Source organism: Diadema antillarum, unplaced genomic scaffold, assembly GCF_040938485.1.
Source record: "Diadema antillarum isolate AM-2024a unplaced genomic scaffold, OU_Dant_1.0 scf00000183, whole genome shotgun sequence".
NCBI classification, from domain to species: Eukaryota; Metazoa; Echinodermata; class Echinoidea; order Diadematoida; family Diadematidae; genus Diadema; species Diadema antillarum.
This window is the reverse complement of record NW_027271072.1, coordinates 757,482-771,848: the sequence shown is the minus strand read 5'-3', so window position 1 is coordinate 771,848 and position 14,367 is coordinate 757,482. Positions and strand designations below refer to the sequence as shown.

The 14,367-nt window shown below is 41.5% G+C and overlaps 1 protein-coding gene across 2 annotated transcripts in view; it reads right to left on the bottom strand.

Moving 5' to 3' along the window:
• Positions 1–12,384, bottom strand: part of LOC139723251 (uncharacterized) — a 29,550-nt gene extending 17,166 nt beyond the window's left edge. The window contains exons 1-4 of one of the 2 annotated variants that reach the window (XM_071634508.1): positions 12,016–12,384; positions 4,740–4,988; positions 4,190–4,295; positions 1,928–1,995 (exon numbers count right to left, since the gene is read on the bottom strand). In XM_071634508.1, the coding sequence (XP_071490609.1) occupies positions 1,928–1,995; positions 4,190–4,295; positions 4,740–4,988; positions 12,016–12,340 (748 nt within the window). In that variant the 5' untranslated portion in view covers positions 12,341–12,384. The remainder of the gene's footprint in view (positions 1–1,927; positions 1,996–4,189; positions 4,296–4,739; positions 4,989–12,015) is intronic. The other variant, XM_071634509.1, reaches the window with a different exon arrangement.
• Positions 12,385–14,367: the final 1,983 nt, after the last annotated feature.

Here is a 14,367-nt window from a genome sequence, read left to right as displayed (position 1 = left end):
GAGGGCAGCATGACCAAAAAGCAGGAGTCTAGATATGAACATCTTACACCTGAATATAAAAAAAAAAATTAACAAAATCCATCATGAAGTGCCATCTGTATGGCACACACAAAACAGCCACCAAAACATGACCTTTGACTCGGGAACACAGTTACCAGAAACAATTGGGGTCTGAATTCACTATGATGCACGTCCATATGAGTTTTGGAATAAAATGTATCATGAAATGTGGATGCTAGAGCACACACATGAAACATAACAATGACGGTCTTTGACCTAACAAAAGGCGGATCACTGGGGGCAGCATGACCAAAACTAGTACAGGTCAAGATTTGATGGTGATAAACCCGACTCCTCTGTACGAAATGTGGCCAGCGGATTGTAGACAGAGAGACCATTAAAAATCAACCATAGTGTATAAAGCCAGAACAAGCGAGGGCGCTACCACCAAAAGTTATAGGCAGCAAGTTAGGATCCATCATGAAATGCAGCCGAAAGACCATACACCAGACACCTTCCAAAATATAACCTTTGACTCCAAAAAAGGGAGAACAATGGGTGCATATAAAATAAATAAACAAATAAAAAATAAGGGGTCTTAGCATCACCATGACACCCCTCTACAAACATTTTTAAGAAAATCGATCATGAAATAAACAAAATACTATCTAGAAATGTGGCTAAAAGAGGATAGAAAGGCAGATCCTAAAAAGAAAACCCCAATTTTTACAAGTATAAAGAAGGAAAAAGCAAGGGTGCTACCACCAAAAATTATTTTCATATGATACACTTCCACAGTAAATTTGAACAAGGAAAAGTAGAAATTACGCGGTGCGTACTATGTGTCCCCACCGGAAGTAGCATTTCGTAGCAAAATGTACAATATAGGTCAAAAATCAAGGTCAAAGGTCAAAGATGTCAAAGGTCAAAATTCTGTGTAGAAGTTTTGAAGCTCTCACCAAGTGCCATCACATAAAGCAAACGGAATCGAAATCGGGTTAGAAATGGCGAAGGAGTAGCATTTTGTAGCCAATGTTCAATATAGGTCAAAAATCAAGGTCAAAGGTCAAAGAAGTCAAAGGTTAAAATTCTGTGTAGAAGTTTTGAAGCCCTCACCTAGTGCCATCACATAAAGCAAACGGAATCGAAATCGGGTTAGAAATGGCGAAGGAGCACCATTTTGTAGCAAAATGTACAATACAGGTCAAAAATCAAGGTCAAAGGTCAAAGAAGTCAAAGGTCAAAATTCTGTGTAGAAGTTTTGAAGCCCTCACCTAGTGCCATCACATAAAGCAAAACGGAATCGAAATCGGGTTAGAAATGGCGAAGGAGTAGCATTTTGTAGCAAAATGTACAATATAGGTCAAAGGTCAAGGTCAAACGTCACAACTGAAATTCTGTGTACAAGTTTCAAAGCTCCCATGTAGTGCTATCATATAAAGCAAACAGAATCAAAATTGGCTCATAAATGACAGAGAAGTAGCAAATTGAACATTTTGATCACACGGACGCACACACATACACACATACACACGGACACACACACGTACAGAGCCCGTTTCATAGTCCCCTGCTTGAACTCGTTCGGCGGGGACAATAAAATCTGTCAGGAAACGTGCTCGCATCAGCATAATAGTACTGAATCCAAAGTATCCTCCTCTACACATAATCAAGGGATACAATAAACACAACTCTTGAGGTGACACTGCCTACAGCACACACAAGCATGGTACATGCACAATCCACGCTGCATGACCGGTCACCCCTAACTCTTCATGGCAATTCAACACACTGTGAATGCTCTCACATTGCACCTGAATATCATACTTGAGTAGCACATTACTTCCTCAATTTCTCTCATTTATTCTTATCACTGAAAGGTTGATTTCACATTTCACATTCTAGGGAAAACTGATAACAAACTTACACTTGCTGAGAACACACTGTGTGTCTGGAATATCATCATCCTCCTCCATGACCACAGGTGGTGGGGTTCTGCACATGCAAAGAAATATGTGAGCAATCAGTACAATGTCTATGTGACCAGCAATGCATTAAAATAACGCTGCCAACCCTGCCAGCATACAGTGGGCATAGTACTGGCAAACAATATAATCACCTCTTCCTGTTTCCTTTTATGAAGAGGAACTGAAAGTACATGGCACTTGACATTGTTCTCACTAGGGAAAACCCACTTGGCAAGTTGCCAACTACATTGTATCCGCTACAACTCCTCTCCTATTTTTAGCTGGTACATGAACACACCAGAAAGCACTAAGTTAAAGGGAAAGGTTAAACATGGAAATGATATATTGTGAGTATATTGTCAGCGAAACTTGAGGAAAATAGGACAATCCATGCAAAAGCTACAAATTTGTGAAGTTTTGGTTAAATCCAGGTGCTGTCGTCACTGGATAAGAATACAATAGTTTATGGTGTCACTGTAGGGCAATGATATAAAGACAAGATCCACAGAGTCCACTTGTATACCAAAGGCAAATTCCCCTACAGGGCTCTCAGTTCAGTAGGTAACTGATTTGCGAAGGTATGTGTATATTCTAATCTTTTCTCTGAACATCAGCACTTTTGAAGGTCAAAAGCAGTAAATTACATTAATTATTGGTATAATGAGTGGCAAATGCATTTGAATGGAAAAAGGAAACAAGCAATTCTACTTCCTGCGGTCGACTGCGGTGCCACTGCACCTGATGCTATCATTATATCTGCCATGTACATTAATCATGGCCCTGCATTTACATTTTGATGAAATTAATTATCTTGTCCCCTGACCAAGGATTAACCTTACCGAATAACCTCTCTGCACAAAAGAAATATGTTACAACCTATTTCTGTTCTACAAAATGACATCATTGGATTTAACAAGATGAATTCATGGCCAAAAGGATATTGCAACCAAGCTTGGAGACTTTCAGTCTTGACCTTTCACCTGTCATTTCTGGCAATCAATACATTTCCGTCCTCCTTAACCAGCTAATATCACTGGATATTCCTAACTGAAGTTATGGGTTGACAAAATTTTTGAAAGCACAGTGCAGTGACCTCTGACCTTAACATACCACTATCTTTCATAAATGACTGTCCCTTTAATTCTACTCTTGTCTAGAAACTTATACCACCACTGAACATTCCACACTACACTTGCGGCTGGTAATTAATTTCTGAGGCAAAATTATGTCAAGAACTCAACCTTTCAATTTACTTCTATCCTGTCCATTAACTTATTTTACAAGTTTAAATAAATGCTGGAAATGCCTCTAAAAGTTAAAATATCAACAAGTACAGGGAGCTTTGACCTTTTCTTCCATCACTGTCATTTCATGTAGATACCTGCTAATTCATTTTTACCATATTATAATCTTACAACTGAAAATTCCTATCCTGTAAAGCAAGAAATATTTGTGGCATGAAATTTATGCAAATTGGAGCTGATGGCCTTTTTCCATGAAATTGTCTCAAATTGCCACTGGCATTCAATGCATATTGTGCAGACAAGAACTGTCGTAAGCATTCTAATTTCGTGAATCTTGGTTCTCATGAAATTTGTGAAATTGAAATGCATGTGATTTAAAAAAAAAAAAACACAGTACGCAGTTACTGTTGAAAAATGTCATTTTCATCCAAAATTTAATAATCCTTGGTCCTTTACCGTAATCCACTGAATGGCTTCTTGTAACGCATGGCAACAAGGTCTGGTTTGTGTGGACAAACAACCTGAATACATACTTCCTCTGTCAACCTTTGGGCAAAGAAATAAATGCTCCACACTTAACATGACTGAGAAATGCCTCCAGCAACTTTCAGGGTGGAGGCTTTCTTCCGAAGACTAAAGGTAGAATTCCTGTGCCAGCCCATCAAAATCAACTGAACGTTTTCTTCTCAACTCGGGATAGTAAGACCTTGATGGAACAAATTAACAAATTGATAACAGAATAGCTCTGTCACTCTTTGGGCTGAGGAATAAATATTCCACTCTTGTCATGAACTAATAATGCCTCTGACATCCTTTGGGTTGGAGGGATGGCAGAGAAGGAAAAATTAATCCGAATTTCTGTGGCTGAGCGTTGCCTCAAAAGGGACAGCACCAACTGCCTATAATGAGTTACCCAACCCAAGGGGTCCTGTTAGAGCACTTTGACTTGTCGAAAAAGAAATACAATGTAAAATTTACCTCCTTCTTGGCGACCTGTCTCTTCCTGGAACTCTGCGATCCCTATTCCTGTTTTCCATGTCTCTCTTTCTCTCCTTGTCTTCTTCCTCCTTCTTTTCATCTGCTGCTGTGAGAAAATGCAAAATCACATAAGTTTAATATTTTGTGATGAATACTCAACACAATGGTGTGTCTAGGTGATTTCCACACAGAATTTATTCTTGGTAGGATAAAATCAAATGAAAAAGCCTTAAATTCATTTTACAAATTCACCACAACTCACAATAAGCATTAGTATTTCAAGGAAAACAAAGAAAAAGAAAAAAAATAATAATCAACTGTAAAACTTGTCAACTTATTCTATAAAAGGGCACTCACGGAATAACAGCTGAACATTTTTCTGAACTTGTACATCTGTGTGACTAATTTTTACTCTTGCGCCATACCCTCTTGATGATTCAACTGATCAATTCTACATGCATATCTAACACATGGATGTCTTGATCTAAACGGACTGGCATACAGACATGTACATGCATGCAATTTCAAACACATAAAAACAGGTCACTACCTTCTGCTGGTTTTTCACTGGTCTCTTCTGCCTGTCCAGCTGGTGCTTGTTCTTGGTCCATACTTTCTGGCTGTGCCTCTGCCCCACCATCTGGCTGCTGCTGCTGCTCTGCTGGAGGAATTTCTTGCTCAGCCTCCTGAGCAGGCTCCTGGGCTTCGGCTTGCATTTCCTGCTGTTCCATGGTAGGGGGAATGTCCAGGTCCTGCAAGAGCTGGTCATCTCCTTCGCCTCCTTCAACATCATCACCCCCTGAAAGAGTTAATCAATGCAGAATATGTTTGCTTCAATTTGAGTTTTTAAGGAAATACTTAGGAAGCGATCAATGATTCTCAATCCCTGTCCTGACAAAGAAGGCATGGTAATATGGTTATATGTAACATTCCCCTTGAACACTGTAAATGATGTCCTTGTTTGTTGTGCTATACTTCCTATTCCTACTACTTGATACAGCTGCACACATCATGGCTAACCCCCTGCCCATAAAAGCACCAAATTGGGTATGCAAGTTCAGGTCTTCCTTCTATGTATCCCCTCCTCTCTCCTGCAACATCCTCCTCCAGAACAATTATATGCAACTTTTGCTGACCCCAAAAGGCCCATGACAGACAAGCCCTGGGCATTATGTCTTGCCAGCAACATGTGTTTCCTTCTGCCATTTTCATGTATCATGTTTCATTGGGTTACAGCTCGTTATTCCGAAGGTTTGTTATTCCGAAAGGCTCTTCAATCCGAAGATTCGTTATTACGAAGGTTCGTTATTCTGAATTTCATTTTCAGACTAACAAATCTTCGGAATAACGAACCTTTGGAATAACGCCACAAATGTTCGGATTAACGAACCCTTTTTCATTTTCGAATCAACGAACCTCTAGGTATAGGGAATTTGTGTTTCGGATTAACGAATCTTCAGACAACGGACCTTCGGAATAGCGAACCTTTGGAATAACGAACAGCACCATTTCATTATACTTTCTTTCAGCAGCCTCATTAGAGCAGGTTATAGCTGTCATTATCATAGTTGCTCTATTCAGTCTCATCTCTTTTTTTTTTTTTTACTCGTTGTTTGCTTTGGTTGCTGTCACTCTATTTGCCTCCCAAGTGTTAACTAGCTGGTAGACTTAGTCTATCAGAAGCCAACTATGTGGGCAAGGGTTAGATTTATCTTGATTCACTTCACTACACTTACAATGTACTATACTCCTCAATCAAATTTCACAGCAACCCAGTACTGTAAGACAACTAGCATTAGTAGCAAGCACTTTGTATCCAACTCATCAAGGATTGGAAAGCAGGTGACAAAGTAATAACCAAGCAAGGATAGAATTGTTATTTTCATAGTAGGTATGTACCTACACCACCACTACCAGCTTTGGGAAATTGTCGAAGTTGAATTAGCATCACTGGTGCTGGGCCAGGTCGTGCATTTTCGCTTCACATACATGTACAGAGTGGCATGGCCGACTGATAAGTGCAGCTGCTGATCTAGCTAACCTAATTTTTGTAGATCATCCAAATTTAGTTGATCATTCTTTCATGATCACATTGAAATTGGCTGCATATCGGATGATTTCTTACAGCAGAACATATTTCTAGATCTCTCAAAGTTACAGTACATTGGTCCAGGGATCTAGCACTGTATTTGATACTTGTTCACACTGCACCAATCAGTTTAACTCGTTTATTCAAGCATGTGGCACAATGTGCCTGGTTGATACCATTTGCAGACTAGCTAGTCACCTGGGGTGAACCATGAGGGGTCGGCATCATTCACTAGTTTAATCAGTTTTCTCAAGTCACAGGTTATCAACTAAACCTCTAGTGCAGATTCACTGGACATTATTCATATAGGCAGTGTTCACTGCAACAAGCATGTCTTTACCATTCAGCCACACGCATGTGCATCCATAGTGTACTTGGTACATACAAATGTACCTGGATACAGCCATGTCAAAATGCAATGTACATCACACACCACCACAAAGAAAATAACCTCATTTTTCTTGCATCATGACATTCTAGATAACTTCATTTGCTTACAGTGGCTTCATGCTTGTCCATTTAACCATAAATTTTCTTTAATTTCCTTCCTACTCCGTAGCACTAGTTTAATATGCACACATTCAGCTATACCTACATGTAGCTGCGCCTGGTGAATACTAGTACTATTAGAGATTGAGTCCAATCTGGATCCTGTAGTACTGTATACGCTATATATTTCGCGGGGGTTTTATTTTTTGCGAATTTCGCGAGTCGGGAGCTATTCGCGAAATTAACAACACGCGAAAATATTACCTTCCAAAATGAATCCCTTGCTTTGATGATACGAACATTTCAGTACTAGTATACCATGTCACGGCTTACCGAACAGACCATACTGGCTAAGCTTGTTTACGCTCGTCCACGTCTACTTACAAACACTGTAGAGAGCCAATCCATTATCGCAAGGGGACCACTCGTCAGAAATCTAGCGCAATGGACTTAACCACTTCAAAAATGTTGAATTCTAACTTACTAGTTTGCAGAGTTTGGTAAGTTTTTTTTTTTCATGCAGTGTATAACTAGTATCATTTTTATTTGCTAGTATCGTTGAAAATTCACACTTTCTTTGCCACTTCATATTTTCTCTGGTCCCCCAATCGCGAATTTAACCACTCGCGAAAATGTGTGACAGCGGCAATTCGCGAAAATTTATGTACGCGAAAATTATAGCGTATACAGTACATGAGCAGCGACTGATGTAAGCAATCATAAGTCCCCCTTGATCACAACTTTGTTCGATTTAAAATCTGTCTTAACAAAAAAAAAACAAGATCCAGGGGTCTTGCACTCTCCGGAGTATCACAAGTTCACTTTCAACACATTCTTGCCAAGTATTCCCCATGAAAAACAGCAAACTTGGGGGACTCCAGGAGGACATGGTGTCCATTTGCATACAATTCTATTACATTTGCAATTATACCTGTCAAATTTGTAGCAAACTTGACCATGTGTTTCCAGAAAGAAGATGAAAATTGATCCCCAATTTGGTCATGGCCCCAGAGGGCCACCTGGATCTGCCATAAACAAACTTGAAGTTCACTCACAAATGTACTCTGTATTTTAAGTATTTCTGCTTTCATAGTCAGATTTTTTAAAGATTCTCTAGTTATAGGACTCTGGGCTCCCTGGCTGGGCCGGGGCCCCTCAAGTGGGGCATAAAATGTAGTGTTCATTTGTGCAATACTTATTCTATCATCCTAGCAAAATACAAGCTGGGTTTGGTAAGAATTTGACCATGCATTTCAAGGAGATAAAAGTGTGAATATTGGGTCAGAACGCATTAAAAATAGTACAATAAACAAAAAATTACCGGTAAATTGAAAAAAAAAAAATCAATAAAATGGAAAATTTCTATTTGGAACGCCAGGGTACCAAAATTTCATTTACGGCACTACATGTCCTTCCGACCTGTCTATCTCGTTTGTGGAGAATCGAAGTACACACATTCTTCTCAATGTGAGCATACGCATTTGCATAGCCAAGTAGGCAGATTGTCTTGCCACCAATGAAATTTCTTTCAATGGCTTTTTGGATGTCAGATGAGGCCGTTTCCATTGTGATGGTAGTGTGTGATGTAAATATGCCGCCCACACCACCAAGGTTTGATCGCCGGCTACATTTGAAATGTATGCTTTTGCGCTCAGTTAAATTTTGGCACAGGAAGTCAAACCTTGGCCTGGTGCATGTCTTTTACAGCCTCTCAGTTTCACACCATATGGCATGCATCCAAATGCAGAGACAAACATGCTGGCTCAGTGTGTGTACGAGTATGGCTGTATCAAACTACCAAAGTCATTAAGCAAGACCATGTGGATACAACCACATGCAAAGCATGCTTGTGGATGTGTAGTTGGCTGTATATGTGTGTGCGTAAAGTCAAAGGCACATGTGTGTGTGGCTTGCCTGGAGTGCAGAGTGCATAGCTATCTAAACAACAAGGTTGGACCTCCCTTGCCAAAATTCAATCGCACGCAAAGGCATACTATCGTTTCTAATTCTACATGTAGCCGGTAGTTGAATTTTTGACGGTGTTATGGACAAATTATGGGCGACAGGCTGCTGCCATATGGGGCGCCAAGTGTCGCATGGCCTACAAAGTATTTCGTTACAAAATCAGTCATTTCATCGACGAAACGACGAAATGACCATCTTGTTAGGAAGTGAACATTTCGTAACGAATGAACATTTCGTCCGACGAAATGTTGTCTTCTTTGACAAAATGATCATTTCATCGACGAAATGTTCATTTCGTGGCGCAATGCAATCCTTCATAAATTCCCCCAAAATTCACGGATCACTACCAAAATTTAATCATTTGTTACTTGTGTCATTCTCAACCTTCCCTGCAAGTTTCACCCAAATCCGTGCACAACTTTTTGAGTTATTTTGCACACGGACAAACTAACAAACAAACAAACCAATGGTAACAAAAACATAACCTCCTCCCTTGGCGGAGGCAATGATGAATGTGACAATCGTTAATATGACAATTTAATTGACGCCAAGGCATTACGGCTGGACTCTGGAGTTCAGTTCGGGCAACCTCCGAATTCGGAAGTTAAACTTCCGAATTCGGAAGTTTTCGTAGATTTTCGCAACGGCTTTCGGCACGCATTGGCTAACACCAGCACGCTTCTTCTTACCTAACTAACCACTCTCACCCATAATCACAATTCTAAACTGCTTTCAAAGCAACTCACCCTACAAGTTTGACAGATATTCCACAATCCACACTTCAAAGTTCAAGGTATGTAAAATTCGAAAAAAACATGTTGATTTTGATATGAATTTCTCTGATTTTTCCTTGCTTTGCGCCGTCAGTCTTCCTGCCTCGCACGAGTGCTATGTAGCAATATGAAAGCGTGCATTGCCGACGGCCGCTACCACATCGGACACTTCCGAATTCGGAAGTATTGAGCGCGCTCTACGGCAGGCTTTGGCCAGGACTGCCGATATCGGAAAACTTCCGAATTCTGAGGTTGCCCGAACTGAGTTGCTGGACTAACTAACGTTCAAAGAGATTTTCCTCCGTGACTGCTAGAGTGCGGGGTCTTCATACGCCCTGTACCATTGTTTTGTGAGCGCAAGGGGAGCATTGGATGCAACGAGGAGGTAGGCTCACCCCTCGTGCTAACACGCTAGCAAACGAGCAACCGAGGAGCAGCCAAAATCAAGTGCGTACTTGCGTAAAACTTCAGTTTGCGTAATACGCGCTGTAGAAATGTATACTAACGTCACTTACTGTATGGTCGCCATTGCGGTAAGGTCGCCAGACATTCACATCGCATGTAACGCGCGCGGCGATCGGAGATGACCTTGGGCGACGGATTTTCATCACTCTCAAAATACATTCGTAATTCACCTTTTTCCTCTGTAAAAACTCAAATAATTGTAATCAAAATATATTTTACCATATGTAAGAGGTGTTCAAACCATTTTTAATGCGAGGATGTTTCTGATTAAAATGGATTTCAGGTTGCAGACTGAGGGAGGTTTTCAAACGCGGTGACCGACAATGCCTCCTTCATTGAAGTGTGTGTAACTGTTATAACACACACGCTAATAATATGTGGCAGGCTATGGGTGGCGAACTAATTCAGTGCCGATATTAGTTCGCCCACCCAGAAGTGCATATCAGTTCGGGAAACCCACTCACAAGGGGAGCCCCTCCTTATAAGTAACCCGTCCCCCTTATAAGTAACCCCGTCCCCCTTATAAGTAACCCCCGGGGCACCCCTTATAAGGAGTCTCCACGCTTTTTTGCAATGCAACGCGAAAATGAAAGGACTGCGGCAATTCGCTTGATTATGTCCATAAAGCTTCACAAGTTTCCTAGTTACTCACGAAATTGGAGCAAAATCGGTTCAAGGCATCATATCTAAAATCATGGATTTAAATGCGATGTCAACGACCCATGCGAATGCTGAAATGCGAGCGATTACTGGCGTGAGTGTCGCCAGGCGCGGCGGCGCGGCAATGCTTGAGTGCAGACGTGGCGACCGAGTACGTGATTTTAGATGGTCAATTCCATTGTGACTTATGGGACAAAGTGACAATTTTTGGCAATTTCAAACCAGTATTTTGAGAAAATAGTTGCATCAAATGCATTTTTCTCAGTCCATGGTTAGATCCATCATATCACAGTTTATGAAAACACCATACTTAGTTTGCAAAGTATCATTGCATTACGTACAGCAACGAAAAATTGCTGTCGTGACTTATGGGACATCTGAGGACCAACGTTTTTCATTTGGGAAAGGAAGTTCTGAAATATTCTTACACACAGAGACTCTGGAAAGATATTTTCTTTCCTGAATGTAGCAAAGGGTTGGTGCTTACCCTGAGCCAAGTGGTATGAATCTACTCATTGGTACAGTAGCAGGATAGGAAAACCAGTGTGACTGATGGGACACAAAAACGTGACTTATGGGACGCTATCAACTACCACATTTTGAGATTGAGAGAATAATATTTACTGATGCCGGAACAAGTTCTAGAACATCATAAAACCAATCTATGACCAAAGAACATTCAGAAAATAAGCCATCTGAGAATTACACAAGCTGTATTATTGTCATAATAGTGTATCAGAAATGATACATAAATTCTGCAAAAATTGGCAATTTTTCATGAAAAATGAAGGTTTTTCGGACATAACTCCACTCCACGTTCACCGATGTTCACAAATGAGGTATCAAAATATCCGCTGTGAAAGGCTGCTTTGAGTAAACAATACCAGATCATCTAATTAAGCTTCATTAATCATCTATACTCAATAGTTTGATTATCATAAAATGCAACCTTTCCGTGGAATTGACCAGATATGATGCCTCGAACCGATTTTGCTCAAATTTCGTGAGTAACTAGGAAACTTGTGAAGCTTTATGGAAATAATCAAGCGAATTGCCGCAGTCCTTTCATTTTCGCGTTGCATTGCAAAAAAGCGTGGAGACTCCTTATAAGGGGTGCCCCGGGGGTTACTTATAAGGGGGACGGGTTACAAAGAGGGGCCCCCCTTGTGAGTGGGTTTCCCGAACTGATATTAATTACACACAAGTGGCGACCATACGGTAATTGACGTTAAGTACGCAAAGTCCGCCATTACTAAGTGGTACAATGGCGGCCCCCATGAAATCACTGACTCCATTCTAGAGTCCGCCCTCTAGTGGTGGGGAGGAGAAAAATCTCTTTGCTAGCGTTACAGAAAATCCTACTAAAAAAGAAAATAAGTTTAAACCTTGTAGCAAATCATCCTCCTGCATATTGCCATCTCCATCTGCAGAGAAACCATAGTCATCTTGCTGGAAATCTTCCCCAAATCCTTGTTCAGCTTCCGGCAGAGCTTCCTGGGCAAGTTCAACTCCAGTGTCTCCGAAGTTGTCGTCACCCAATCCCTCAGCTTCGGGCTCATCGGCGGCCGCTCCTGCTTGCGATTCGGCGATCAGGGCCTGTTCCAATCGTTCGATAAGCACAGCTTTCACGCCCTTTGAATCAAGGCCACGCTGCTGAAGTTCAGCGCGGAGTTCTGCTACTTTTAATTTTGATGGTTCTACGGAACTCATTTTGAAGAAATACCGATGATGCACGATACAAAAAAATTAGGTCCAACCTCCACAAGCACGATAATTTATGGGACCACCTCGAGTTGTCCAACGTGCTTTATAGAAATGGAGGGCGATTGAAACGCTTGGTTTAGAACTCGATTGTGATTGGATACGGGTACAATTTTTTCGACAATGGGTGACAGACATAATAATTAATCTGTACTATACTAATGAGATATTTCACTAAATTAGGATTTTTTTTCATATAAAAATATTCTGAAATGAAGACAAGTTATTATGATCCTTTGATAGTCGGAATTTCTGAAAATTCACGAACATTTTAGGGTTAATTACTTTTTATTTTTTGTCCAATCAACGGTAGGATAAGAGATTTATGTAAGGGCACGCTGGCGTGGCCAGACGTACGCCGCCGCCGCGCGTGCGCCGAGATATGATTACTGAGTAAAGTTAGGGCGCCCCCTCTTGTCGATGGCATCCTTAATGACAAAAACCAAACCCAATCAGTAGGGCCTTGTAAAAGAAACTCGTGCAAGAAAGGTTACTAGTATATGGTTCGTGTATCAAGAAAATAATAATGGAACGCATCAAACGTTTGAAGCCCGTTTTTTTCTAGTTACAGCATTACATGAGATATAAACAAATTTCGCAGTCACTCAATCACTCAGTCCCTAGTTACCTCCGCCAAGGGAGGAGGTTATGTTTTCGTTACCGTTGTTTGTTTGTTTTTCCGTGTGCAAAATAACTCAAATTATCAAAAAGGGACTGTACAGTAGGCCTACTGGTTGAGGTGGGATTCATGTCTTGAACATTACTAAGTGAGAACATTCCTAAGTGAGATAATGAGAAACCTCTTATGAAATATGAAAGAGCATGTAATTTTAAAAAGGATTCAACGTTTTACTTGATGAAAATTGGTTTTCAAATGGCTGAGATATCCAAAAAAGTGATAATAATAAAAGGCGACAGGCCACGCCTTTTATTAGGATCTCTTTGTTTCACCTTATTTTTGGATATCTCAGCCGTTTCAAAACCGATTTTTGAAGTCTTCGCGATCTTTTGTCATGCGGTCACACAAGCAGCCAAACTTGGATCAAGAAGTTTGGGTCATTGGTACGCGCGCGCCAGAAAGAAGAAAGAGCGAGCCGTCCGACGGCTAGTGATTGTGACGTAACAATGCACATCTGTACATGACAATGGCCTCGAGCTCCGGAGACACCGCCCGCAAACGGAAGTTTGACGGGTAGGGAGTAAGGGAAGGATCCCTAGTTGGAGTGGGAAGTTTCGCGGGAAGTTTGCGGTCCCACTGGCAAAACTTCGAGATCTTAAAGATCGCAATGTTAACTCGATCTTTTGACAATCTGACCGCGCCTATAGAGTGGTTCTTCTTCTTCTTGCTTATGAGGCAGCAGCAGCTAAATAATGTCCATCAGTAACTGTTGTTGTAGCCAAGTTACAGTCTGTGGAGTAGGGTGTGTCAGGTCCATGTTGTCAGCCTGGGGCGGAGATCAGGGCACTCACTCAAGATGTGTTGAGCAGTCTGTTGTTGGTGCACCACACTGGCAAGCTGCTGACGGGCGTAGCCCCCAACGATGCATGGCTGCATTGAAACGCCCAACTCCCGTTCGAATCCGATTTAGAGACACGTACCCACTCACTCTTTGGGAGGTTTGTTCCTGGGGGGACAGACGTATTGGGCGTGACAACGAGTTGGGCAGGTCGTTGGGTGTCTTCCCAGCTTGTTCTCCATGTCTGGCAGATGTTGAAGTCTGATCCTCTCAGCGTTGCTGCATGGCGGGAGAAAGGGTGGCGAGACTTCAGTCGCTGATGCCGCTGACCCAGAGTTACAGAGCCCTCAACTACGTCGTGGAGGAGGTCGTCCGGGTTGCTGGAGGCCTTGGTGACCATGTGTGTGATGTTCTCGGCGCATGGGAGCGGGAGCGATGCCTGAGAGAACAGGTAGGAATTCTGTTGGTGTAGGCCGGAGACATCCTGTAATTAATCTCATGGTGTCATTCAGAACTGAG